Source organism: Palaemon carinicauda, chromosome 28 (assembly GCF_036898095.1).
Source record: "Palaemon carinicauda isolate YSFRI2023 chromosome 28, ASM3689809v2, whole genome shotgun sequence".
Lineage (NCBI taxonomy): Eukaryota > Metazoa > Arthropoda > Malacostraca > Decapoda > Palaemonidae > Palaemon > Palaemon carinicauda.
Genome location: NC_090752.1, coordinates 44,808,057 through 44,835,224, shown reverse-complemented (window position 1 = coordinate 44,835,224; position 27,168 = coordinate 44,808,057). Strand labels below are relative to the sequence as shown.

The window sequence follows — 27,168 nt, the reverse complement described above, 5'->3', positions numbered from 1 at the left end:
CTGATGCTTATACGCACAGACAGACATACGCACGTCGGATATTAATAAATGTATATAACATGAGAACTATAAACTCAATTCTTAGTTTTGCAATATTTTTAGAATGTTTATATAATACAACCTTTTCATTGAATATTAACAAATTACCTTGTATGCTTACTTACACACACACACACACACACACACACACACTATATATATATATATATATATATATATATATATATATATATATATATATATATATATATATATATATATATACATATATAACTGGAAATGCATATAATGAACATGACAAAAATTATTAACAGAGTTTGTATAGTCAATATCAATTATAATGCCACATCTAAAAATACATGAGAAAAATACAATATTTTAATACAATCACAATTTTACCACGACAGTGAGAGAAAAAAAATTATGAAATGATATGATGAACTTTTCCCTTACAACACTCTATCCTTACGCGTAGAGACAATTCAGGACAAGACAGACATTTCCACAACGAAACTATGTACAGTTATTTTTAACGGGGTTTCTTCCCTTCCATGATTTGTTTTCCTTTTATTTTTCTTTATTGGTCGTAATCAAACTCGTAACATTCCCCCCAACGTGTGGAAATACCCGGCCATAAACCACCACGAGGCTTTTTTTTTTTTTTTAAGGGGGGCGGGGTGAGCTGGTGGGTAGATCAATTTTCCAAATGAGTTTCAACGTCAGAGTCACACACACAAATTGGGACCTTTAGCAAAATTGACCCCAATGTAATTTACTCTCCATTATGCTTCTGTTGAACTCTGCGGATAAGGTACACACTATTTCGCTTCCACTGGAAATGGCTACCCGTTGTTCAGGATGGCTCTCTTCCCTGTTATTATTTTCTTTTCTTTTTTTCCTTCTTATTCGTGCATGTCCTTATGAGCCTATGTACATAATTATAAAGACTTGCGCAATGTTCTATATAGATCATATGCGTGTAGTAACACTGTCAGCTCAGGGAAGGTTTTATGTATATATTAAATTCTGTCCTGTGGTCCAGTGGGTAAGGATCCGATTTCTTTAATCCAATGTTCACATTGTTTTCACAATTCCCACATGATAGATTTCTGCACATAAATGGCGTTTAATGTTCTTAGTATGGCGTGGGTGTGTAGACTGAACTATGGCCATCATCACCAGCACTGCCAATTCTCTCACAATCTTATGTAAAAATAATATAAGTATGTATGTCTCTGTATCTGTGATACATAATGATACATGACTTCTATGGATTTGCGCCTAAGGGGCAATACAGTATCTACTACGTACTAATCAAGAACTCACCAAAGACCAACCTAGTAAGAAAATTATCATTAACATCTTCATAAACATTGTTAAGAATCATTCAATACAAAAATATAGATAGATATAGGTAAAACTAATGAAGTCTTTTCAAGGTAATATTATCTTCAACTAATCACCTGATCACAAAGTATATATAGAGGTTTATCCATAACACTAAAATAGCTTTGCTTTCATTTATCTTGTTTTTTATTAATTCATTTCTTTGTCACTGAGGTTTGCCCTTTGAGTTAGGCGTCTGTGATTCATAAAATGTCTGGTCAATGATTTTATTTTGTTTTTGTTTTGATACTGAGGTGTGGATGTGAGGCTGGTCTGATCTTGTTAAGTAAAAGATAAGAGGGGTTAGTTTTTAACTTCTTGTCTAACCTTTAACTTAGGTTAGTATTAGATGTTCGTCTAATCTCAAGTGAGGTTCAGATTAACCTTCTAACTTTGTATGTAGTTGGTCCAGTGTTACCTGAGGCTAATCTAACCTTATGAGTTTGGTCTAACCCTGTATGAGGTTAGTCTAATAGTTATATGAGTTTGGTCTTTATAATATGAGGCAAGTCTAACCTAATATTATGTTGGTCTAACCATGCATTAGGTTCGTCGTATCACTAAGATACATCTGTTCTAAGTCCGAAGGTGAAGGTCACACACACACACACACACACACCATTGTTTGTAATCTGTTTGTTTAATTGCATGCAGATATGTATGAACGAATGCAAATTTATCAGAAACTATTTTATGTGAGCACATTGAAATAGAATTGAGGTTTTTCATCTGTTATTATATTAAGAAATATTACACTAAATTTGATACTATAGTTCGTGTATAAATAAGAAGCAGACTCTCATTTTTCGCACCATAAGAAGGAAGGGAATAATGAGTTTTTATAATAATTTTGATAATTTTTAATATTCATAATTTTAAGACTAATCTGGATCTAGTATACTTGTATAGTTGCAAGATCTAGGTTATAGTCGTTTCAAGTATCAGCTGTAGTTAGTTAAGATAATTCTATAAGTTGTATGAAGATAAGAATTCCCTAAAGTCCGGTTGTACTGATAATCTAATTGTGGTAATTTTGTGTCAGTATACAGTGAATATTTTGTCTTCTGAATACAACAGACAAAAATATCAATGTTTGTTAATATGCCATAATATTTTTAAAGTTTTGTATTTTGTTAACAATGAATGAATTGCGCGAAGCTTTTGACAAGTGATCTTCGATCAGTTTTTATTGTACTGATAAGAATATTAGAGGAACACGAAAAGTGATATTTCACGCCGTAAAAGGAAATTAATATATTTCACTGTAGCAGTTTGATGGCAGAATGTGTTATTGCTTATAAACATTGGGTTGATATATATTTATAAATATATATATTATATATATATATATATATATATATATATATATATATATATATATATATATATACATATATATATATATATATATATATTATATATATATATATAGATAGATAGATAGATAGATATACATTTTGTGTTCATGCATGTATACACATATAGATATGTATAGAAGTCACGAAAGCTGACACGTGTTGAGCATAAAATATGTATCATAACCACGAGAAGAGTGAAAAGACTTGATTGGAGTTGGTACTTTCGTCTTATTAGTAACATCGACAGACTTGTAATCATTTTAAGTCCGTGTTTGTCACTAATCCTTTGATAGCTATAATACCTTCAGTGTATAGATACATATATACATGCACATATGTATGTATGTTCACAAGTATGTATGAGATTACTTTCATATAAATGAAAATATGAATACAAGTCGATGAGTATGCCAATAACAAACGCCTAGAAATGTAAATAGGAGAGAATAGAGGAAGTGAAAAAGCCCCTGGTAAAAGACGGAGATGAAAGCAATGATTGGGTTGGACATTTATTACAAGGGGGGCGAGGACTATTAGACAGAAGTGACTGGGTGAAAAACGGTGGGGTATGAAGTGGCCAGGCAGAGGATGCCGATTGAAATGTCTGATGAAGTAGGGAAAGGGACAGTTGGGTGGGAGGAGGGGGGCGATGGCCCTGCTACAAAGAATTAAGGGGCCAAGCTCAAAACATCCGAGAGAGAGAGAGAGAGAGAGAGAGAGAGAGGAGAGAGAGAGAGAGGAGAGAGAGAGAGGAGAGAGAGAGAGAGAGAGGTGATTCTGGGAATCTATAGAAAGGCAGAGGTGATGGGGAGGGAAGGTCTCAATGGTTGTCGTATACGGACATTCACTCGATACTGAAAAGTGGATTCGGGAATTTTTTATCTTTTTTTTTTATTATTATTTTTTCTTTTTAGGCTTGCTGTGTGTCAGGCCGTATTTTTGTCCTTGTAGTAATATCCTATTTTATAAATACTGGTGCATTTTAGTGTTTCATCTGATCCATGTAACAAAGTTACTCTCGAAATGACTAAGTTACGGAACGAAGTATTTTTATAGTTCTTCAGTATAGTTATTTCGAAACCATAAATAAAGATCACCTGTACTGGCAAGTGAATTTTTTAAGAAGATTTATGTTCCCCTTCATAGCAAGATGTTTTTCTTGGAAATTTATTTCAATATTCCTTAAATAGGTAATATTTTCTTCAATGTATTAAATTTTCCTCAAAACGAGAGTACTACATCAAAATGTCGGAAACACCGTTTCTAGTTTGTTTCTTCCGCTTAGCTTTTTTTTGTTACCAGTGAAGTCAGGAGAAGGCGAATGGAAATTTTATTGGAGTTTAAGGTGGTATTTGAGTACTTTACTAAAATGATTGTCAATTTACTTTCAAATTATCTCGCTAATATTTCGGTGACTGTCAGACATATTCTCATAGATTCTTTTATTGTTTGTGTACATAAAGGAATTACCAGATGTATATACGTATTCTAAATTTATATATATTATATATATACATATATATATACATTATATATACATACATATGTACATATATATATTATATATACAATATATGTATGTGTATATATATATGAGAGAGAGAGAGAGAGAGAGAGAGAGAGAGAGAGAGAGAGAGAGAGAGAGAGAGAGAGAGAGAGAGAGAGAGTTTCAATTTTTATTGTTGAAATAATGTGGTCAACGATTAAATTGAAATAATTAATCTGCTAATCAAATAGATCCCAAATAATTTAGTTATAAAAAAGTTGAATGATACCCAATATATACTATTTTCCTTAATGAATACATAACTGCACGGCGAAATCTATCTGCTTAAAGGCCAATATATTCTTTTGTAATATATTTGTAACATTAGAAAAGTAAATTGTTGTACAAACTGGATATGAAGGACAATGTAAGTATCGAATTTGATGCTGAAATGTGATCGCCTATTCCTTGTAGGGTGTGTGTGTGTGTGGGGGGGGGGGGGGTGCGTTCTCTGAGCAAGTGTTGGAGTCTAAGTAATTGGCTCCACCACGATCTCAAGTTATCTGTCAAATTACATTCAAGTTTGGAGAGAAATGTGGGTCCTTTCAGTAGCTGCCATGACACTGTTAACATTCCGGCACGCTGAAGTTACTTCAGATCATTGCTCACCTCGCTGTGTGTACACGTTTCCAGTCTGAGTCACGCTTGAAGGACTCCAAGGATTGCTTCCACTTGAGGGCACAAGGGTCAAGATTGTCTTGAGTTACACTTGAATGACTGGAAGGGAAGGTCCCTTGAAGATGCCCCTTTAAGGGCACATGTATCATTCTCAAAAGGGAAAGGGCTTACTCGTTTCTTCGACTCGTTGGTTTTGTGGGGGGGGGGGGGGTTGATTACGGAAGATTGTGGACACACCAGGATAGGCCTCACCCGATTTTAGTTTACTTTTAGACAGGCAGCGAAAGGCACACATGTTTGTTATGCTGGTTTTACCCTTTATCCTTTATCGGATCATTTTGGACGGCCTTAGTGTTCTCAGACTTGATTAAAGTTTGGCCTTAGTATCTTCAGAGTAGATAAGCTAATATCTACAAGTTAATCCTAATTAGTTCTTAATCCTTTACATTTGGTAAGTAAAAATTAAGTTAAGAAATGAGGAGTACTTGGGGACACTTTCTTTAATTTTCAAAGTAGTCTTCCATTCTGCTGTTTATTGTTGTAAAATGATTGTCACTAGGGATCTGACCGGGTCTATTCCTCGCCAGTACCTTGGGGACAAAGGTTCTCAAGTAATAGCTTTTAAAGTAAGATGGCTTTACTATATTGTACTTTATTTTCATAACCTTTGGTTCACGTCAAAATTGTGATGAATTATCACAAGCTCATTATTTCTCGCATTTTACTCGGTCAGGTTAGAAGAACGTTTTTATTGTTTATAATTAATGCGCGCACTCTTATGCGCGCACTCTTACGCGCGCACACAGACACATACATATATATATATATATATATATATATATATATATATATATATATATATATATATATATATATATGTGTATATATATATATATATATATATATATATATATATATATATATATATATATATATATGTATATATATGTGTATATATATACATATACATATATATATATATATATATATATATATATATATATATATATATATATATATATATATATATATATATATACACACACGCATACAGAGGGTTTATCCCTGAAGTTTGTTGTACAAGTTTCTTAATGTCCATGGTTGGGGTGGGGAAGTCGGTGTTAAATTTTAAACAAATGGGAGTACTACATAATTATGCTCAGATTGTGATCCTCTTAACTGCTTCTGAATCCTAACTTAATTACTTGTTAAAGCTCTCTTCATTCCGTGTGTAGTACTGAGGTGTTGTTTTTTAACTGGTTTTTAACACCATATTTCAACCCATTGCAATTTCATCTAATTCCCAAGAGTCACGGGAGCTTATGTGCGAACGTCATATTATATTTGTAAGTACTCTAGACTTATGAAAAGAAAGAAATCTATTTAATCGGATCTTGAATTAGTTAATCTTTTGTTTTGAAACTTCTCAACTGTCAGTGTATAAGTAATATATCTTTTAGTTTCAAACATCGTAAATGTCAGTGTACAAGTATTTGCGCTGTGTAGTCATTTTCTACCATTATAGCATTGCATATTTCTAAAATCTTCAATTATATTTAAAGTATAGTCAGTATGTTAAAGGATTTTCTTCCAACAGCTGTTCTTGTTTATCATCGCTGGATAAATTAGAACATTTTGTGACTTGTGTGTGTGTGTGTGTGGGGGGGGGGGGGGGGGTTGGATACAGGTGATCAAACTGCCTGAATTTGATAGTTGAAATGTTATGTGTAACACAATTGTTGCCTTGGTGTGGACAGTCACAATTAGCACCATTCGATCTTGCTGAGGGGATCAGGTTGCTTGCATACCGTGATCAGTAATGTTCGAAGGAGCCATTCATTCTCTTGATCAATAACAGTGATTTATACGGAAACAGTATCTTCAAACCAACGATGATATAAGATATGAAGACAAGAAAATGAGGAAGAAATGAAGAGCGAGGACTGGACTAAATAATTACTAGTATTGATTTGCAATAACAGTGAATACCGAGATTCCGAGAAAATATTGACGGAAACTTATATTCGTACAATGATAAGAGAATAATAAATCTGCGTCACCCGTGAAATGTAAGTAATAAATGGGCGAGTAATTTCCCTTTGTATCTCGTCTGTGATCTATTAGGTAAAAACCTTAAACAGTTTATTAATGTTAATGCGTTAATAACCAGGAAGAAAAATTTCCCATTCGTAATGAGATAATCTGTTTATTACATAACCGTCGCGTTAAAAGGGGTTTAATTACTCCAACACGTCCATAACGAGATTTAAGAATTTATGAATGGAAAAATATAATTATTTTAATGTATATTCAGTCGTATTGGAGATGACCTTTTTATGGCTGCTTTTGAATACAGAGTTTAAAAGTCATTCGTCAGATTAATGTAATTTTTGATTAATGCAATTTGTCTTCGACGTAAGAGTTAATTAATTGATTTATTCAGTTATAATTTTGGACGGCCTACCTTATCGACCTATTTCTAAATGGCACAAATTTACTTTTCTGCATCAATGTGAAAAACTTGAGTTTATCGCCTTTTTTTTTGTTTTTCATAATTCCATTTTTATCCAAAAATCTTAAAGCATTTGGTGTTCTCATTGTCTCGTGCATTTTAGTAAATCTGGGAAACCCTTCAAGACAGACACCTTATGTCTCAGACAAGCTATTAGCTGTCTCAGCTTTTCTCTTGGAGAATAAACATTATCTGAGTACATTATAACCAGGGAAACACTTTGTGCCAGTCTGACTTTTTCACTTAATTGGGTAACCTGTCAGTGATTATGAAACGTTTATGAACTACCTCTCAGTAAGACCCTAAAGGAAGACATATTCACCGTTAAAAAAAAAAAAAAAATAAATAAATAAAAAAAAAATAAAAAAAAAAAAATGTGAATTGCAATATTCAAGAGCAGGCAATTTTCCCCGAAAGCCTCTTCCCGTTCTTCTTCATCTCCCTCCTCATCCCTATATATCCAGAACCCGCCTCCAGAGATTCCCAAATTCAAAGTGAAAATTCTTTTTAAATCTTGTCGTTTTTGGAAGATACCCCTTGTGAATATTTTTAGGCCTATTATGTATTCTGCATAAATTTTTTGAACACGCAGCCCCTTTTCCTCCTGCTAGAAGCATTACTTCACTTCCTCCACAACCTCTACTGTAAATTTACAGAGGACATCCGCGTAAAGGAAATCCAGCGCCGGGGTGAAAAGCATAAATCATGGCGTCGCGTGTGTACGTTTGTTTATTTGTAGGCGAAAGTATTCATGGCTATATTCCCTTATGCATGAATATTCCCATCCTCTCGGTTGGTGCAAAGACACAGGTGTTAAAATATGCGCGAACTGCATGCTTTTACAAAGGTATGTTTACTTGGACATGCATTATGTTCTTGTTCCTTTTGTACGCAAGCACAGGTGTATATGCGTACCTAACTTGCTGTTTGTATATATGTGCCGGCACAAATGTTTGTTTATACATAGGTAATAGTATGCAAATATACATAAACATATATTAATGTCTATAAATACATACGTGAACGTATACAATTGCAAAATAAATGAAGACTAGGACATATGCAGAAACCCACGTATATGAATGAGTGTGAATTTTACAACTGTGTATGTTCTATGGCAAAAGTGGCTACGCTCAAACACGTATTTGTTTACAAAATGCATACATGTATAGATATGTGTCTATCCCATATGTGTGTTCTCTCTTATATTATTGCTTTCTTTATTGCAGAAGTTTCGGATCTAATTTTTCAACTTTTCGAATAAATCTCTTTGGGTTGGGAGGCGGGTCACAGATAAACCCGGAAGATTATTTACCCTTTTTCCTCTTTTAGTCCAAAGGCTTATTTGTACAACACGTTTTAATCCTCTGTTTTATTTCTTGCTCCAGGTTCGCTGGCTGCGTTTGTTTGGCAAATCCCAGGGAGCTTTATGAGACCAGGGGGGGGGGGGAAATATTCTCGGTATTTTCACATTTTTTCAAAATTATTTTTTTTTTCCAAAGTTCAAAGTTCCCAGAAGTATTTTCCATTTCAAAGAATCTTTCACTTCACAAATATCCAACTTTCCGCCTTAAAAAACCTCTTACTTCCAAAGAATATTTACCCGAAAATTCTCACTCTTCCAAAAGATTCTATTCGTTCCAAAATTCTCTCACGTTCCAACCTGTCACGTTCCTCAAAATTCTCACCCTCCCAAAAATTCTGCTGAGAGGAGCAGCCAGGAGTTTGGGGAAGAAAATACAAACAAATAAACTGGTAGAAATAACCTGGTACAGCCCAGGAAACACATTTCTTTGGGTTAAGTGGTAAGTTATAATAGATGCTGTGTCCTGGGTCTTAACTTAGAGAGAGAGAGAGAGAGAGAGAGAGAGAGAGAGAGAGAGAGAGAGAGAGAGAGGAGAGAGAGAGAGAGAGAGAGAGAGAGAGAGAGGTTAAAACCTTGCACTAGGAAGTGAAAATTGAGCGTGAAACTTTATAATTAAGAGACGTAGATCGTGTTTTGACTGTATAATGTATTTAGCTTATACACACATACATGAAATGAATTAGTGGAGCTTGCACTCAAACTAATTTTGCCTAATAGAGTTTTCCTGACTTTCGCTTAATTTTGAAAATGAGATGAGCGAGAAATTCATCATTAAAGAAATATGAATCGCGTGCAAGTCTAAATTGTATTAGTGCACAGGTAATGCCATACCTAAATGCGTCATAAAAGCACCTTCGTATTTGAATCATTATTTTCCTAGAAAGAAAAAGTTATCGAAAATTGAGATGAGAAAGAAGAAACATTAAATTAGAATAAATCGTTTTGATTTGTTTCTTATATAGGCAAAGAGACACAAATATGTATGTATAATATGAGCAACAATAAAGGACCCCTAAAAAGAGGAAAAATCGAAGTAGACCTGCAGAGGACGGGGAAAGGAAAAGAACATAACGAGTGATGTTGGACATAAAGTGATTATAAGCAACCCCTCTTAATCTTCCACAAGCCACGCGTGGTGTTCCATCGGTGTGACGGGATGGGGGAGGGGGAGGGGAAGGGGTTGTGAAGAGGGCTAGGTTGAAAAAGGTAAGGTGGGTGTTGGATGGGAAAAGTAGAGAGAGTGAGGAGAGAGGACACGGGGGAGAGATTCAGTGGCTGTGTATAAGAAAGCAGCCTTTTAGTTGCGGTAATGATTTAGGTTCTCTTAGGATTATGAATGAATAGGAGCCCAATATATATATATATATATATATATATATATATATATATATATATATATATATATATATATATATATATATACATATATATATATATATATATATATATATATATATATATATATATATATATATATGTATATATATATATATATATATATATATATATATATATATATATATATATATATATATATATATATATATAGAGAGAGAGAGAGAGAGAGAGAGAGAGAGAGAGAGAGAGAGAGAGAGAGAGAGAGAGAGAGAGAGAGAGAGAGAGAAAATATATTCTTCGTCTATTTCGAAGTGTTCAAATTAGGCTATATGAATATATTAAGATAAGAGTATATATTTCGTGCGATTTTCATTTTTCTTAATGAACTTTTGAAAAGTAAATAAAAAATAAGTTCTAGTAAACCCTTCGGTAAAGAATGTATTCCTCCTAAAACAAAGCTAAATCCTTCGGTTTTACATAAAAGGGAATGTTAATATATTCGCCATCATGAAGATAAACTTTAGAATACATTCCGATCAATATACCATGATAAAGACGTACCGTCGCCACAAAGAATAGGAAAGATTACTTTGAAGAAAAAAAAAAAAAGTCCCAGCTGACACGGCCGTAGGAATCGTCCATTCATAGATTTCAAGTCCATTTGCATATAAAGTCCCACCTCTCGACGATACTCCACTTGTTTACGTAGTAATCTCGCTCGATATCAGTTTAGACTTTTCCTCTTTGATTCTTATCTCTCTGTCGCAACTCTGAAGGACTCTCTGCCCAAGATGAAAGGACGCCCGCCCGATAGATCATTAGATGTTGTTTCGACGCCGTCTTTTGTTTGGAAGGGTTTTAAGAACTTCGGTCTTAGTCATATCTGATCTCGGTAATGGTAAAGTTCGAGTGGGGGAAGAGGACAGGGGGCCAGTGTTGGTCTGCTTATGCCATTGCTATCAGCTTACACCTTTGGAATCGGTTGTCTTTATTCGCGATGGGTTTTGAAGTTCTCTTAAGGCGAGGTTAGGATGTGTTTTTTTTTTTTTACTTCAGAGGTCAATGGAAAGGTTAATTGAAACTTTTATGAAGCAATGGAAGGTTAAACCAGTGCTTTAATTAAAACGCTATGATAAAGCAATGAAAGTTAAACCAGTGCTTTAATTGAAATTTTTGGATAAAACAATGGAAGGTTAAACCAGTGCTTCAATTAAATCGTGATAATAAAGCATGGAAGTTAAACCAGTACTTTAATTAAAACGCTATGATAAAGCAATGGAAGTTAAATCAGTGCTTTAATTGAAACGCTTTGATAAAGTAATGGAAGCTTAAACCAGTGCTTTAATTAAAACGTGATGAAAAATCAATGACATAATATTTTTATGCAAAGGTTGGTGAGATGGTTAACCCAGCAATTCGATTAAAAAGTCATGAAAATCCAAGATTTTTTTTTCTTTTTATTCCTATGTCAATAAAAGGGTTAAATTAGGGTCTATATTTAGCCCGTGACCAACATAGAACGAGTATATGAGAAACGAGATAATAACGTAAAGGTAAAAACATTGGTATCCCGTGGTTTGCATTTGCGATGGGTTAAACAAGATGATTAGAAAATTACTAGTCCTGTCATGGTATAAATTACCCCCTTTCATAGATATTTTTAATCGGTGGCTATTATTGCGTTTCGTATTTTTTTTTCAGCCAAATTAATTATAGGAAAAACTTTTAATAACATCGACGGTTATTATCGTTACGGCGTCAGAAAACGTAAACAATTCATTAAAATTGCGCTGATAAACTTTTATCTTCCCTTCAAAGTTTCCAAGGCCTTAAAATAATCATGAAGTCGTTCAGTTTTACTTTTAATTCCTGATTCAGCAATGATACTAATGAAAAAATATTACCAGTGCTGTATTATAAATGAAAAGCTAGAATTTGAGATTTTTATTCATAATACATTGATGGTGATAATGGATTTTTTATGCATGAAAGTTTTTCCGTTTTATATAACACCCGACCACATTGAAAGTAAATCATTTATTTGTTATCTATCACTATATTATTTTTAGAAAATGATTTATCACTGGAATATCATAGATATTATGGCTCCGCCGAGCCTATTGCTCATGCTGTACTTGCATTAAGTTTTATAACCAAGGAGGTTATAAAATGAGCTGCTTTTATATATATTTACCTGTTTGTTTGTCTGTTAGTAGGATTACGTCAGAACTTCTAACCGGATTTGCACCAAATTTTGACAACGGATAAATTTTAGATTTTGGAGGTGATTCAGATCAAGATCTCGATTCGGGTTATTGTTTTTCTTGCTTGTGTGCGTGACCCGTCAAAAAAAATAATGGCTGTATATTTAGATAGATATGCGCACATTCAACCCTTCCAACCCCCCTCCCCTGCCAACATACCGAGGGGCTGGGAGCTATAAGTCTGACAATGGCATTTGGTGTGATCGGAAACATATATATATATATATATATATATATATATATATATATATATATATATATATATATATATCCATTATATATATTATATATATATATATATGTATATGTATATATATATATATATATCTTCATTATATATATATATATATATATATATATATATATATATATATCTTCATTTTATATATATATATATATATCCATTATATATATATATATATATATATATATATATATATATATATATATATATATATATATATATATATATATATAGGGGAGATTATAATGTACATTCATTCGCGGCCAACATATGAAAAAGGAAAAGCTTGGTCCGTAGACTTGAATAAAATGTTCACTATCTTCGTTGGTGGGTGTCTAAAATCTCCCATTATTCTTTCTATATGTTCTTTTATTTCATCCGATTTCATCTGAATCAACAATGACATCAGCTAAATATTTTCTTTGGGGATTTATATAAATATTAAATGTTTTTCGACAGGTCCGAACAAACATTGCATTCTTATATGATGCATGGCATTATATTTTAACTCAAATTTGAATATTAATGACTTCAAAATATATTGAAAATATTTATTAGCTTGTTCTAAACGTTATTTTACATATAAATTGTTTTCATATCAATTACCTTTTTCTAAAAGTATAAATATTTAATACATTTTCTGAATGATGGTAAGTATTTAATACTATTTTTTTCAAAGTGATGGTAAATATTTATTACCTTTTTTAAAATGAATGTGTATATTTATTACACTTTATAGAAATGGATGCAATGTTGATTACATTTTGTTAAAAACAAATGGAGACATTAACTGGATTCATCATGACGAATATCAATATAAACTATATTTCTTGTAATGTTCCTCCTTAAATTTCTGGCAATTACTCGTGTTAGATTTTACACTTTGTATGAAAAGTAATAATTCTTCAGTTTAGGATATTTTGTGGCATTTTTCTGTATTACGTAGGAGACTTTATTAAGAGACGCAAAAATGTAAATGCTTGTTAATATTTCTGTGGTAAAGTTGCAATTTTAAAATTATGTAACATGATTATTAGTTAAATTTTTCATATTCATTTTATAACATTTATCTCTTATTTCAAGAATAATGTAGTTTCATATTTTATGGATATCTATTCGTTCTGGCGTGAGAGACGCTTTGTCCTTTTAAAGTTCAGTCAATATCAGTTATAATTTTGGTTATGAATGTCAGTTTTCATGAGTGGCGGTGTGAAAATATAAAGTACATTAAATGGAATTTTTATATTTTGCGTTTATGGTATTTCATATTTTTGTGATTTCATTTTCTGTTCGTGGCTAAAAGAACTGGCTGACGTGAATGTTTATTCTGTATGATTATTAATGTTATGGCTGGAATTACGAAAATGTTCTATGGTACATAATATTTTCTGTTTTTTTTCTATTACATTTCACAATTTTTTTTAAATTAAATTTCTGAGTGGGATGGAAGTCACTTGGTGACTTGAAAGTATAAATATCCGTTGCGAAATATATTTTACTGATATAAATATCTTGAAAATTGAATTGTATTTTTTCACGTTGAAATTGTTTCATGTTATTTTTGTATGTTACGACCTTGATATTTTTCTGTGGCTCGCGAAACAACACGTTTATCATGAATTTGAATTACTTATAAGATGTAGAATTTTGAAACCCCTGTCTGGCGATCGCCAGACTGGAGTTCGAGTCATGCTCAAACTCGTTAGATCCTTTGGTCGCGGCAACCTCATAATGGTTGTTGAACTAAGAAATGGCGGGAGTTTGGGGTAGCCTATTTTCTTCCGAGTCATCAGTAGCCATTGCCTGGCCCTCCCGGGTCCTAGCTTGGGAGGAGAGGGGCCGTGGGCGCTGATCATATATATATATATATATATATATATATATATATATATATATATATATATATATATATATATATATGTATATATATGTATATATGTATATATATATATGTATATATAATATATATATATATATATATATATATATATATCTATATATATATATATATATATATATATATATATATATATATATATATATATATATATATATATATATATATATATATATATATATATATACGGTCAGTCTCCATGGCATTATCCTGCTTCTAGGTCAATGTAACCGTCCCTTCATATATTTATCGCAGGTACAAATTTCTCTTGAAGAATGATTAATTTCTCAAATGTATTCGAATACTTATAAAATTTGGAGAATAAAATTTCATATTATAGGTGTTTATATTTTTCCAGTGAGATGTCATGATTTATTTTTGCCATTTTTTATATTATTTTTACATGGCATGTTTTTATGAATTTATTACATTTTGTACAAGTTTGCTATTTTCCAGTAATTTTATATGACAGTGTTCAATATCATTAATCAATTTGATCATACAACTTTGCCATATGTAATTTTACATCACATGCACATATATATTCACACTTTGCCACATAACTTTGCCATTATCCCTTCAATTTACATCACATCACGCTGTACCTTTTCGAAACTTTATGATATATTTATGCCATCCTCCCCTTGTGTGCAAGTGTGTGTACGTATGTGTGTTGTGTGGACGCACAAGAGACTCTTACACACACAAAAGACAGGGGAAGACCTGCAGGAAATCTCGACCCAGCTTCCCTGAATTTGATTACGATCATAATGTCCTCCTAAAAAGGCCCTCAGGAAGGATCCCTCCTCTCTCTCTCTCTTTGGTAGGAGTCTTAAAGGACCTCCTTCAAGAATTCCTCGAGGGAGGCTTGTCCTCCGAAGGGGGAAGGGCGAGTGGGGAAGGTTCATGATTTTGAAAGGCATTTATGAGGTATTTTGAAGATTTTCGCTTTGGTAATAACGCAAGTTTACTTAGATCTTATTAATCTTTAGAAACTTTTTAAGTATTTAAAATATTTTTCTCTCCTAAGTTGATAAATTACGTGTTTTCTAAGAGATAATTTATACCTTTAAAGTATTAAATAACTCTGCTATGTATTACTTTGGAAGTACACTAAATAACTACTGTAATTCAATGCTATCGGTAAGGAAATTTGGTTCGAAATTGTTTTCCAAGTGACGATTCAGTAACCCAAGTACCTTTTAAAGCAGATTAATCACACTTTTTTCATTATTTTAATCAAATTTGGAGATGAATCTCAAATAATATTTATTTGCGACGTGTCTGTTCCCACTAGGAATTCCAATTTATTCTCAGTAATTTATTTTCGAGGCAGTTTTTTTCCTAAAGGATTTATTTCAATTTTTTTTTTTCAAGAAATATTATTTCGTAATAATTGTTTTTCAGTTCATGAAGAATTTAACCTAAGTTATTCATAGATTAATCTAAGCGATATTCGCATAGATACATTTCTCAACGAGAGGTAATTCTGGTTTACTTTAGGCAATAATTGTTGATGTCATTTTTTACTTTAGTGAAAATTTTAATACTTTGAATATTAATATTCCTACTAACGGCCAAATATTTAGATAGATATGCACACACGCACCCTCCTCTCCTCTCACCAAGGTATGACTACTCTATTACCCCTTACCCGAGAGTCTAGCGTGACCATATATATATATATATATATATATATATATATATATATATATATATATATGTATATATATATATATATATATATATATATATATATATATATATATATATATATATATATATATATATATCCAGATACTTTCTTTTTATTATATAAGGGAGATTATCAATAGCAGTAAAATATGGGCGCAACTTGCCGAAAGTCTTAATTTCCAGTGGTTTTAATTTTATGATTGACTGAGTCGGATTGATTTGGCGTGACAATTGACAGGGTCGTCGATGTTGGCTTCCGAAACGTTTATCCATTCATTCCAATCATCATTGATTGGTTTTGTGAGCCAATCATCTATCTTTTTCATCATCAAAGAGATTCACTGACGACCCAAATAAAGTTTCCAATTCCATTTTTTTTAATTTCTTTTACTTTTGTCAATTTTATTTTGTCCCGAGTTTAATATCTCAACTGCATGCTAATTAAGGTTGTGTTTACTTGTTAATGACGTTATTAGCATTCCTTAGATTTTTTATTTTGCTTTGAATGGAAAGTTGTTTTTCATTTTAAATGGGAGTTTTATGCATGGCGGTATTTTAATTATCGGTTCTATTGACTATTCAACATGGTCTTAGTTTAAGAATTAGATTTAGTTGAGTATGTCATGAACATTTCTCCCTGATATATATCTAACATAAATTATTCAGTGTACGTACTTTCTAGAATCTGTATATATATATATATATATATATATATATGTATATATATATATATATATATATATATATATATATAATATATATATATATATATATATATATATATATACATATATATATATATATAATATATATATATATTCACACATATATATAAATATATATATATATATATATATATATACATGTATATATATATATATATATATATATATATATATATATATATATATATATATATATCTCGAGGTTTAATTTTATTCGCTCAATTTCAGTTTATGCTATATACGAATGATTCATGTATCACCAGGATTTTTTTTTGTTACGAGTTGCCTAATGTTTTTGAAACCTCCTTTTAGTTTCATGGTGATAATCATGGATTCCGCTATCTGCTATTCAAAATACCGACATGTTTATCATCTAAGAACGAATGTACTGTTTGATGAATAATAGTAAATATGCTGTTAATAATTACCACCATTTTGCAGTACGATACTTCAAAGTCAGCTGAAGTTTCTTGCCAAAAGGGATGTAGATTTTAACTGTGGTTATATATATATATATATATATATATATATATATATATATATATATATATATATATATATATATATATATATTTTAGAATAATCCTCCTTTCCCCCCCCCTTTTTTTTTTTTTTAGATTGAGAGCGTCCAGTTGGGGCTGCATCTCCATTCCATCAGACATAGAGGCCCAGTTTTTTGTCTGCTATCATGGCATTGGTGTTTACTTGAAGAAAAATAATTTGAATGATAGTGCATTGAAAGGTGTCTTTTTGCCGATAACTTATCATGCATCGCTATGTTTCCAGTAAATGGTATTTTTGTCATCTATGACTACTATAATACAACTTTTTAATCTTTCTGTCAGTATTTTTCTATGGATTATTTTTAGATTTCTGCTTGATAAGAAATCTCGCAATAGATTAACTTCATCAGATTCGCCAACGGTAGTCTATCCTTAATATGACTTTATACTAATTATTTTTAAAAGTTATATGAATTTCCATTTTTCTAGAAGTTATTTGAATTTCTATTGCGTTGCATACATCTGAACGCCTTAAAACTGACTGATTTCCATATAGCCTAGTCTGTATTACATTTTCCCCTTTAAATAGGCCTATGGCACGTTTCTTCTGACCTGTTATTATGCTTTGCTTAATGAATACAAAAATGTAATTATTAAAGTCTTATTAGATAATTAAATTGAAGCGATTTAATTGTATCGGTAAAATAACGTATGTTAACAAAATATATATGGTATTGCTATAAGGTAAACAACGACAAAAGTTGCAACAAATGAATAAAAAATATTGAATGATTTTTTTTTTTCATTAAGGAAAAATTCTACGCTAGCATTTGTAACATCTTGAACTACTCACAAATGGATATAGTTCCTTCAAAATTATGATAATGAATTCTATCGTTCTCATATTTGTTACTAATAGGGTCTCATTCTCCTCCTCCTCCAAAAATAATAGGAAAAGTTTTAGACGATCATGAGAGGCGCTGACACGCACGGGCTTCCTGTATGTTTCTGTATCCTTTGCGCACGTTCGTTCATATCTGCACACGTAGACGTATATTCTTATGAATGAACTCCTGTATATTCTGATGTGTTATAGACATACACGCGCACGCACACACACACACATATATATATATATATAAATATATATATATATATAAATATATATATATATATATACATATATATATATATATATATATATATATATATATATATATATATACATATATATATATATATATATATACATATATATATATATATACATACCTACACATACATACTGTGTAAGGAATGTTTTTTGTATGCATGAACCATGCAAGATGAAGTATTATCAAAGACGGTGAATATATTAATGTTAATTGTGGTAATATTCGTAATTTCATTTGCCTCGGAAACCTTCCATATTCACCTGAATTACTATGTATCCTAACTCCTTAGCCTATGTGTGTGTATATATATATATATTATATATATATATATATATATATATATATATATATATATATATATATATATATATATATATATATATATATATATTATATATATATATATATATATATATATATATATATGTATATATATATATATTATATATATATATATATATATATATATATATATATATATATATATATATATATATATATATATATATATATATATATATATATATATATATATATATATATATATATTATATATATATATATATATATATATATATATATATATATATATATATATATATATATTAGTTGATTACATCTTAGAGCGAGTGAATCACTAGAGCTTCAAGAAAAGACCAGTTCCTCTTAAATTTTCATTGATCCCGTTTAGCAATGGTCAGCACATGTTGGGTTGGTGTTAATTATTCCTTATTTAATTCATTTGTCTTCTTTCACCCTAAAATATTAAGAGACATCATACATTAATCAACAGAAAATGCATAAATATTTAATCTAAAAGTATACTAGTAATTTATATATATATATATATATATATATATATATATATATATATATATATATATATGTATATATGATTTTGGGTATTTTTATATATATAATTTTAAATACTTGCATACCCATACACTTATGTAAATTATGTAATTATATATATATATACATATATATATATATATATATATATATATATATATATATATATATATATATATATATATATATATATATATATATGTATATATATAGACAATATAATGTTTGTATAACCTAATCTTTTTTTTTTTCTTTTTACATATTCAGGACAAATGATTAATGTCTGAATCCAAGGACATGGTAATCACAACATAAAACAGCTTTGGCTTAAAATCTAATTGAACAACATTGTAAAAATACATTTGGTTTTAAGAATGAATCATTATCTTATATTTACTCATCTGAAAACAGACAAACAAATAAATGCATCAACATAAGCTTAAAAGTTTGGCACAAATATCAAGTATTACACAAGACAATAATCATTGATAGTAGTTTCTTTTCGCTCTTTTATTTTTCTTTTGTTTGCTATTTAATTATCTGCCTCTCCATCAGGTTATAGATGAAATATCTGGATTTATTCTTACGTTAATTTTTTTCCAAAGAGTTAATGCTATTTATATATTCTTGATATTGTTCATGTTCTTTATGTGGATCGGATGATATAGGAGCACATTTCCCCTCTTCTTTATAAGAACAGAAAATATTTTACCACTTATGAATAAAAAAGTGATCTCATTTATGTCAAAACAGAAAAAGATTCACATCTTTCTTTCAACACATTTTTTGAAAAACATTTTCGTTATCAGAACCGAGGATGTCTACCCATACTCTTTGTAGAGTAGAGATACTTTCCATTTTCTATGACAAACAAAAGATTCCCGTTTTCTATGTCAAACAGAAAATATGCCCATTTTCTGCCAGGACAGATTAGTTTTTCCATCCTTATTTATGAATGATAAGATTATCGTACGATATCCTCGGTGCAACTGCACACCAAATGTTTCGTAGAAACGAAAGGTTATGTCACATCAAACATGTTGGAAACTAAAATAAAAACAAGGCGAATATTTCTCTGTTATTTTTAGCCATTCGGCTAAAATATAAATGATCTTATGGACAGCAAATTTTTGATTGATAGTTTGGTTGAAACACTTTGGTAATGGATTTTTTATTATAAATATATTTAGCGAAGCTGCTACGAGAAAAGGCGAAAGAATGTTCCTTTCAAGCATTTCTTAATTCGTTATAAGGAAATAAAGCTCTTGAAAGCGATCTCTACTCGATGAAAATTTTGACATTTCAGTACGTTATATTGAAAATTGATTATGTTTTCAAAGAATCACTCAGATATAATTGTTCACTTTTTTTATTATGGCTTCACGGGACTCAACACATTGACGATCATACTTAAATGACCCCCAAGCGCATTTATAAAGGAAATTTTGTGTCAAAATATTTTTGGAAAACACTCGGTATTTGTAATAATTTCACCAGTAGCACAACAAACTTACCATTACATACCGACTGCTATTCGTCGGGATAGATAAGTTGATGCACAGTTTTTGGTTTTTGTTTGACGTTATAATCATGATTATATAAAGCCCTCTTCACATACTATAACGGAAACATATTCATAACCATCGTACCAAGAGAAAACTCTAACTGCCATGATTGACAGTTGATTATTTTCTCGACAGTGTCATCACGAAACGTCAAATACGCCGTCACTAATCATGAAAACTTTTAATAAGTGCCGAAAGATATTTTTATTTCCTCGTGAAGCCATGATGCCAATTTCCTTTGACATTTTCAAATTAATTTCCATACTATCGAATGGTTTTTCAATTCGGATTTGAAACTGGTGAAATTCAATTTTTTTTCCAATATTGTTTTGAAACTCGATTGTTAATTACAGCATTCTCATTGTTTTCCAATGGGAAGTTTTTGGTCACTTCCAATTGTTTTAAAATTGACAATTTGTTTTAATTGGATTGTCGGAAAAGATGCGATTGGGTTTGATTATGCGCCTGGGGTCGGTCAGAACAAATTTCGGCTGACATCCGAGGGGGACCTTGCGTCGGACAACTTGGCCCCCTCGAGGACCCCGGCCGTAGATTATTCCCTGACCCACACGAACTCGTTATAGTGGTTCCAGCGATCTTCCTCCGAATCACTGCCCGGTTTCTTGTCAACCATCATGCCCCCGGCCGTGCCGTTAGCGCACGACCCTTGACATTTGTACCCGGCTAGCACCAGCATGTCGAAGGCCTGTTCCAGGAAGGTGTGCTTGAGGAAGAACCGCGACGTGTAACGGTCGGTGGCCCCGCGGTCAGGGTCTCTGGACTCGTTCAGCGTGTCACCGAAGACCTCCCGACAGAGCGTGACTCGTCCGCATACCAGGATGCGGTTCAACTTTCGGAATTTGACGTCGGCCAGCCCGTCACGGCCGAAGGCGAACGTCCCCCGGTAGGACACGATGATGGTCCCGACGGAGGTTCGCACTAAAAAAGCGGGGTCGACGGGACTCAGGGACTTGGGCAGGGTGAGGGAGTCGATCATCTCCTGCAGTTGAAAGTAATCAGCCTCTTTCTTAAGTCTCTCCCTCTCACTGAAATTCTCCGGAAGGACAAGCTTCTGGTTGCGCAGGTAATCCAGAATGTAGCGGAATAGGACGCCGTCTCTATCTATGAAAAACTTTCCCTTCGAGTCCCTCAAGACGGGCGTCTTGGTCTTGCCCGTGAACATCTGACCGAGCAGCGACTCTGGCTCCTTCTGGAGCGTGGTGAGGGCGGTCGTGTAAAACACTCCACCTACGTTCAGCTCGACTATGGGCGGGAAGACCTGCATGATGGAGTTGATGTTCTGTCCTGTGGGGTCCAAAGTAGGCTGTCCGCTGTTGTTGGAGGAGGCTGAAGAGGAAGAACTGTTGGTGGGAGCGCCGTTGGTGGCCATATCACACTCTGGGTCACAACAGGGCCGCGCGAGAGACGACGACACTGGTGCAGCAGCGGGCGGCAGCGACGCGAATGTGAAACTTCCCCAGTCAATACCGACACCCAACACCCGCCCCGCGCACACCTTGGACGCACGCACGCATACACACTCACACACGCACATACACACACACGCACAAACTCTTACTCTCGTGTTGCACACGCACACGGACCGCGGATGCTACAGTGTTTCGTAGTGCTTATCATCTCTACAAAATCGGATATTAGTAATTTACATTTTCCTAATAGAGTTCGCGACTTAGTTGCACTTTCACCTATGATGTGCACACATGCGCGCACGCAAACTCACACGCACGCGCGCACACACGTATATACACACTCACACGCACCTATACATATACACGCATGGTGCTACATTTTCCTCCAGGCTCACAATCTCTACAGAATCAGAGGCCTCTTACTTTCATCTTCGAGACTTTGCTCAGTGATGCACAATCTCGTCCTCCTATGAATGGTAATAGATGGAATTACGTCCGCGAATATTTCTATATGTGGGCAAAACATAGAATTAGAATCAAGATAAGTTTTTTCCATTTCAAGAACCACGTATGCATTTAGAAAGAACCAAACAAAATAGCCATATAGATATCATGTGTGTATGGGAATCCTTGTATGGATGGGGAGAATGAAATATGGGTGCATTTGAGACCGATTTTCAAAAACAAAAGCGAGACCAATTAAATATAGAATTAAGAACAAGAGATATATGTTTGTGTACATAATTCGAAATCTTTTGTAAAGCGCCTGTGTTGGAGCACAAATTATGAGATACCCATGTCTCTTAAGACGGTCTTGAGATTATTTTAGTACTCATATATAGGTATCTCTAACATTTTGCGCGCCGTTTATACTAATTTAAGATGATAGAGGTACCTACATCATTCTTCAAGTTAAATGCGTTGACGTACTCGCATATAGATATACCAACATCTTCCTGCAAGACATATTCGTTGATATACTCTCATATAGGTACACCTTCATCTTCCTGCAAGACAAATGCGTTGATATACTCGCATATAGGTATACCTACATCTTCCTGCAAGACAAATGCGTTGGTATACTCGCATATAGGTATATCTACTTCTTCCTGCAAGACAAATGCGTTGATATACTCGCATATAGATACACCTACATCTTCCTGCAAGACAAATGCGTTGAAATACTCGTATATAGGCATACCTACATCTTCCTGCAAGACAAATGCGTTGATATACTCGCATATAGGTATACATACATCTTAATGCAGGACAAATGCGTTGATATACTCTCACATAGGTATACCTACATTTTCCTGCAAGACAAATGCGTTGATATACTTGCATATAGGTATACCTACATCTTCCTGCAAGAGAATTGTGTTGAAATACTCGTATATAGGTATACCTACATCTTCCTGCAAGACAAATGCGTTGATATACTCGCATATAGTTATACCTACATCTTCCTGCAGGACAATTGCGTTGATATACTCTCACATATAGGTATACCTACATCTTCATGCAAGGCATATACAGTGATGCGCTGTAATACTGACATAAACTTGTGATGAGGTACTTTCATATACAGTAGATAGCTGTATTTTACAGCAAGACGTTTAGTGTTAACATTAAAGTGTACAACTACCTACAGCTTTCTGCAAATAATTATTTTATTATATACTCGTCTACAGTATAGCTACCTACATTTTTCTGCAAGGCGTTTGTGCTGGGATACTCGCAACTACCTTAATCTTTTAGCAAGACTTGTGTGCTTACGTAACAGTATAGATGTCCTTGCATCTTTCTGCAAGATGCATGTGGTATCATAAGAGTAGACAGGAATACAATTTGTGCTAAAATGCGAATAGATAGAAATGCAATTTATATTGACATACGAGTAGACAGGAATACAATTTGTACTAGATGTGAATGGACAGAAATGTAATTTATATTGACATTCGAGTAGACAGGAATACAATATGTGCTAACAGATGAATAAACCAAAATGTAATTCATGTTGATATACGAATACACAGGAATGCAATTTGTACTCACATATGAGTAGACAGAAATACAATTTATGGTGACATGCAAATAGACAGGAATGCATTTTGTGCTGTCATATGAATAGACAGAAATGCAGTTTGTGCTGAAATACGAGTAGACAGAAAAGCAATTTTTGCTGACATACGTTTAGACAGAAATGCAATTTGTACTGACATACGCAAAGACAGAAATGCAGTTTGTGCTGCCATGTAATTCATGTTGATATACGAGTACACAGGAATGCAATTTGTGCTTACATATGAGTAGGCAGAAATACAATTTATGGTGACATGCAAATAGACAGGAATGCATTTTGTGCTGTCATATGAATAGACAGAAATGCATTTTGTGCTGTCATATGAATAGACAGAAATGCAGTTTGTGCTGAAATACTAGTAGACAGAAAAGCAATTTTTGTTGACATACGTTTAGACAGAAATGCAATTTGTATTGGCATACGCAAAGACAGAAATGCAGTTTGTGCTACCATACGCTAAGACAGAAATGTAATTTGTTCTGACATACGAGTAGACAGAAAAGTGATTTGTGGCGACATCCGAGAAAAGAGGTAAGGATATCGTGGGTAGACGGAATCTAACAGGAAAGATTCCTTTTTATCGCGTGATGACGCAGGAGATTTATTCCATTTGGGAAGGAGAACTTCCCTTTCCTGCTGTGTAGGAATCTTATTTGGAAAGAAGTTAGGGATATTAGAGGAAAATAGAAAGAGAGAGAGGAAGAAAGATAAAAAGGTAAAGAGGCGAGATAGAGAGTTAACCACAATTTAAGAGATAAAACCCAAGTTTAGTGCGTCAGTTAGGTCTGTGGCGTTGTTTATGGGCTTCTAATACCCAGAAGGATCGTGAAGTATGCTGGCGTGTATAGCAATTGGGGGAGGATTAGAGGTTTGACTCTCCAAGGGCAATTCACTCGCGATGCTTTAATTTTGGATAAGGGCTTTCGGAATGCAGTGCCTTTGGATGCTCTGGTTTTATATCGTTTGATGGGAATTTTGCTTTTAATGCTTTTGGAACAAATTTCCACTTCTGATAATGTATCTCGTATTGTATTTTGGTTTTTGATTCTTTGCTTTCATATTAATTTATATAATTTTCATATTTTGATTTGTATGATTTTAATATAATTCATATATATATATATATATATATATATATATATATATATATATATATATATATATATGCTATATATACAGTGTATATATATATATATATATATATATATATATATATATATATATATCTATACTGATATATATATATAATATTTTATTATATATATATATATATATATATATATATATATATATATATATATATAAAGGGTATGATATAGCTAGCCCAGGTTTTACATGTAGTATTGCCACTGATTAGAATACATTGCATGCAACGTAACTCTTTCATTGCCTCTACTGTTGCGTAGTAATCTATGAAAAATTTTATAGATTTTTTAAGAGGAGTTCCCTGTATGATTTGAAATTTGATGGTTCGGTAATGTTAGACATTATTCAAAGGGAATCAGCTGGGATTACGTTTTTCATTTTCAGGCGATTTTTGGCAAATTCTTGATTATGGGTTTTAAAGATTTTTTGCCATGTTACGTTACATGTTAAGCATTGGGCAATAATCTGTGTTTATGGTACATTTTACAATGAATATTTTAAGGTTCTTGAGAATTGACTGTGGTCTACGTCACGTCGATAGTGATACGAAGCCACATATGTTGTATATATATAAAGTGATTATGGTGCGATATATATATATATATATATATAACGTGAGTATGTTATAGTGCGATATATATATAGATATATATATATATATATATATATGTATATATATATGATATATATATGATATATATATATATATATATATATACACACACAATACAGTCCACAGTATGTATACTGTATGTGTGTGTGCAATAGATAAACACAACGTCACCAATCTCAATAGCAATATTTATCGGAAATAGTCCCGTTAAGTTGAAAGAAAATGTATACAAAAGAAACAAAGTTATGTGATAACCATACAGTAATGAGACAATGCAAATGGATGATCAAGTGTAATTCGCTTGTTCTCCTGTGGCAGCCTCAATCACCTAGTGAAATATTAAGTGCCTATCCCGTAGATTCCCATTGACAAGGGACGGCTTAAAGCCGGTGTTCACTGACCGATTATTCCCCACAAGTTAACCAGGTATGTCTCCGAGTTATTACCCAAGGCTCCATTAACCTGATACTGAATGTATAAGGGTTACAAATGGAGGCCTATTGATTATAGAATAGTGCTGCAAATTGAATTAGTTGAAACTGTAACACATTTGTTATGCCGTTAATAAATAACACTTTTATCACTGCACATTATGAAACCCAGTGGATTAAACTGGAGCCATTTTATGAAGTACCCATCCTCTTTACAAACCAAAGATGGATAAGCTTATTAAAAGTGTTTTTATAAACGTTAAGATAGATATTGAAGTGTTTGTATTTTAGAACTTATATACGCGACTCGTCAAAAATAACGGCTAAATATTTAGATACACACACACACACAGATTTAATCCCTCTCCTCCCCTATCCCTTTCCTAACTACTCTTCTCCTCCCCTACCCGAAGGACGTGGATAGACCGTGTAGTCATACGTT

At 32.6% G+C, this 27,168-nt stretch overlaps 2 protein-coding genes across 2 annotated transcripts in view; one reads left to right on the top strand and one right to left on the bottom strand.

Moving 5' to 3' along the window:
* LOC137621547 (carboxypeptidase B-like) overlaps positions 1-27,168 on the top strand; it is a 465,241-nt gene that overhangs the window by 19,942 nt on the left and 418,131 nt on the right. The window lies entirely within an intron of this gene.
* Ktl (BTB/POZ domain-containing protein Ktl) lies at positions 19,711-22,475 on the bottom strand. Its single transcript, XM_068351928.1, has one exon. The coding sequence runs from the start codon at positions 22,411-22,413 to the stop codon at positions 21,577-21,579; it is 837 nt and encodes a 278-aa protein (XP_068208029.1). The 5' UTR covers positions 22,414-22,475; the 3' UTR covers positions 19,711-21,576.

What these genes read in the sequence shown, in the direction of transcription:
- Ktl (XM_068351928.1), bottom strand. Translation starts at nt 22,413, where the DNA reads ATGGCCACCAACGGCGCTCCCACCAACAGTTCTTCCTCTTCAGCCTCC.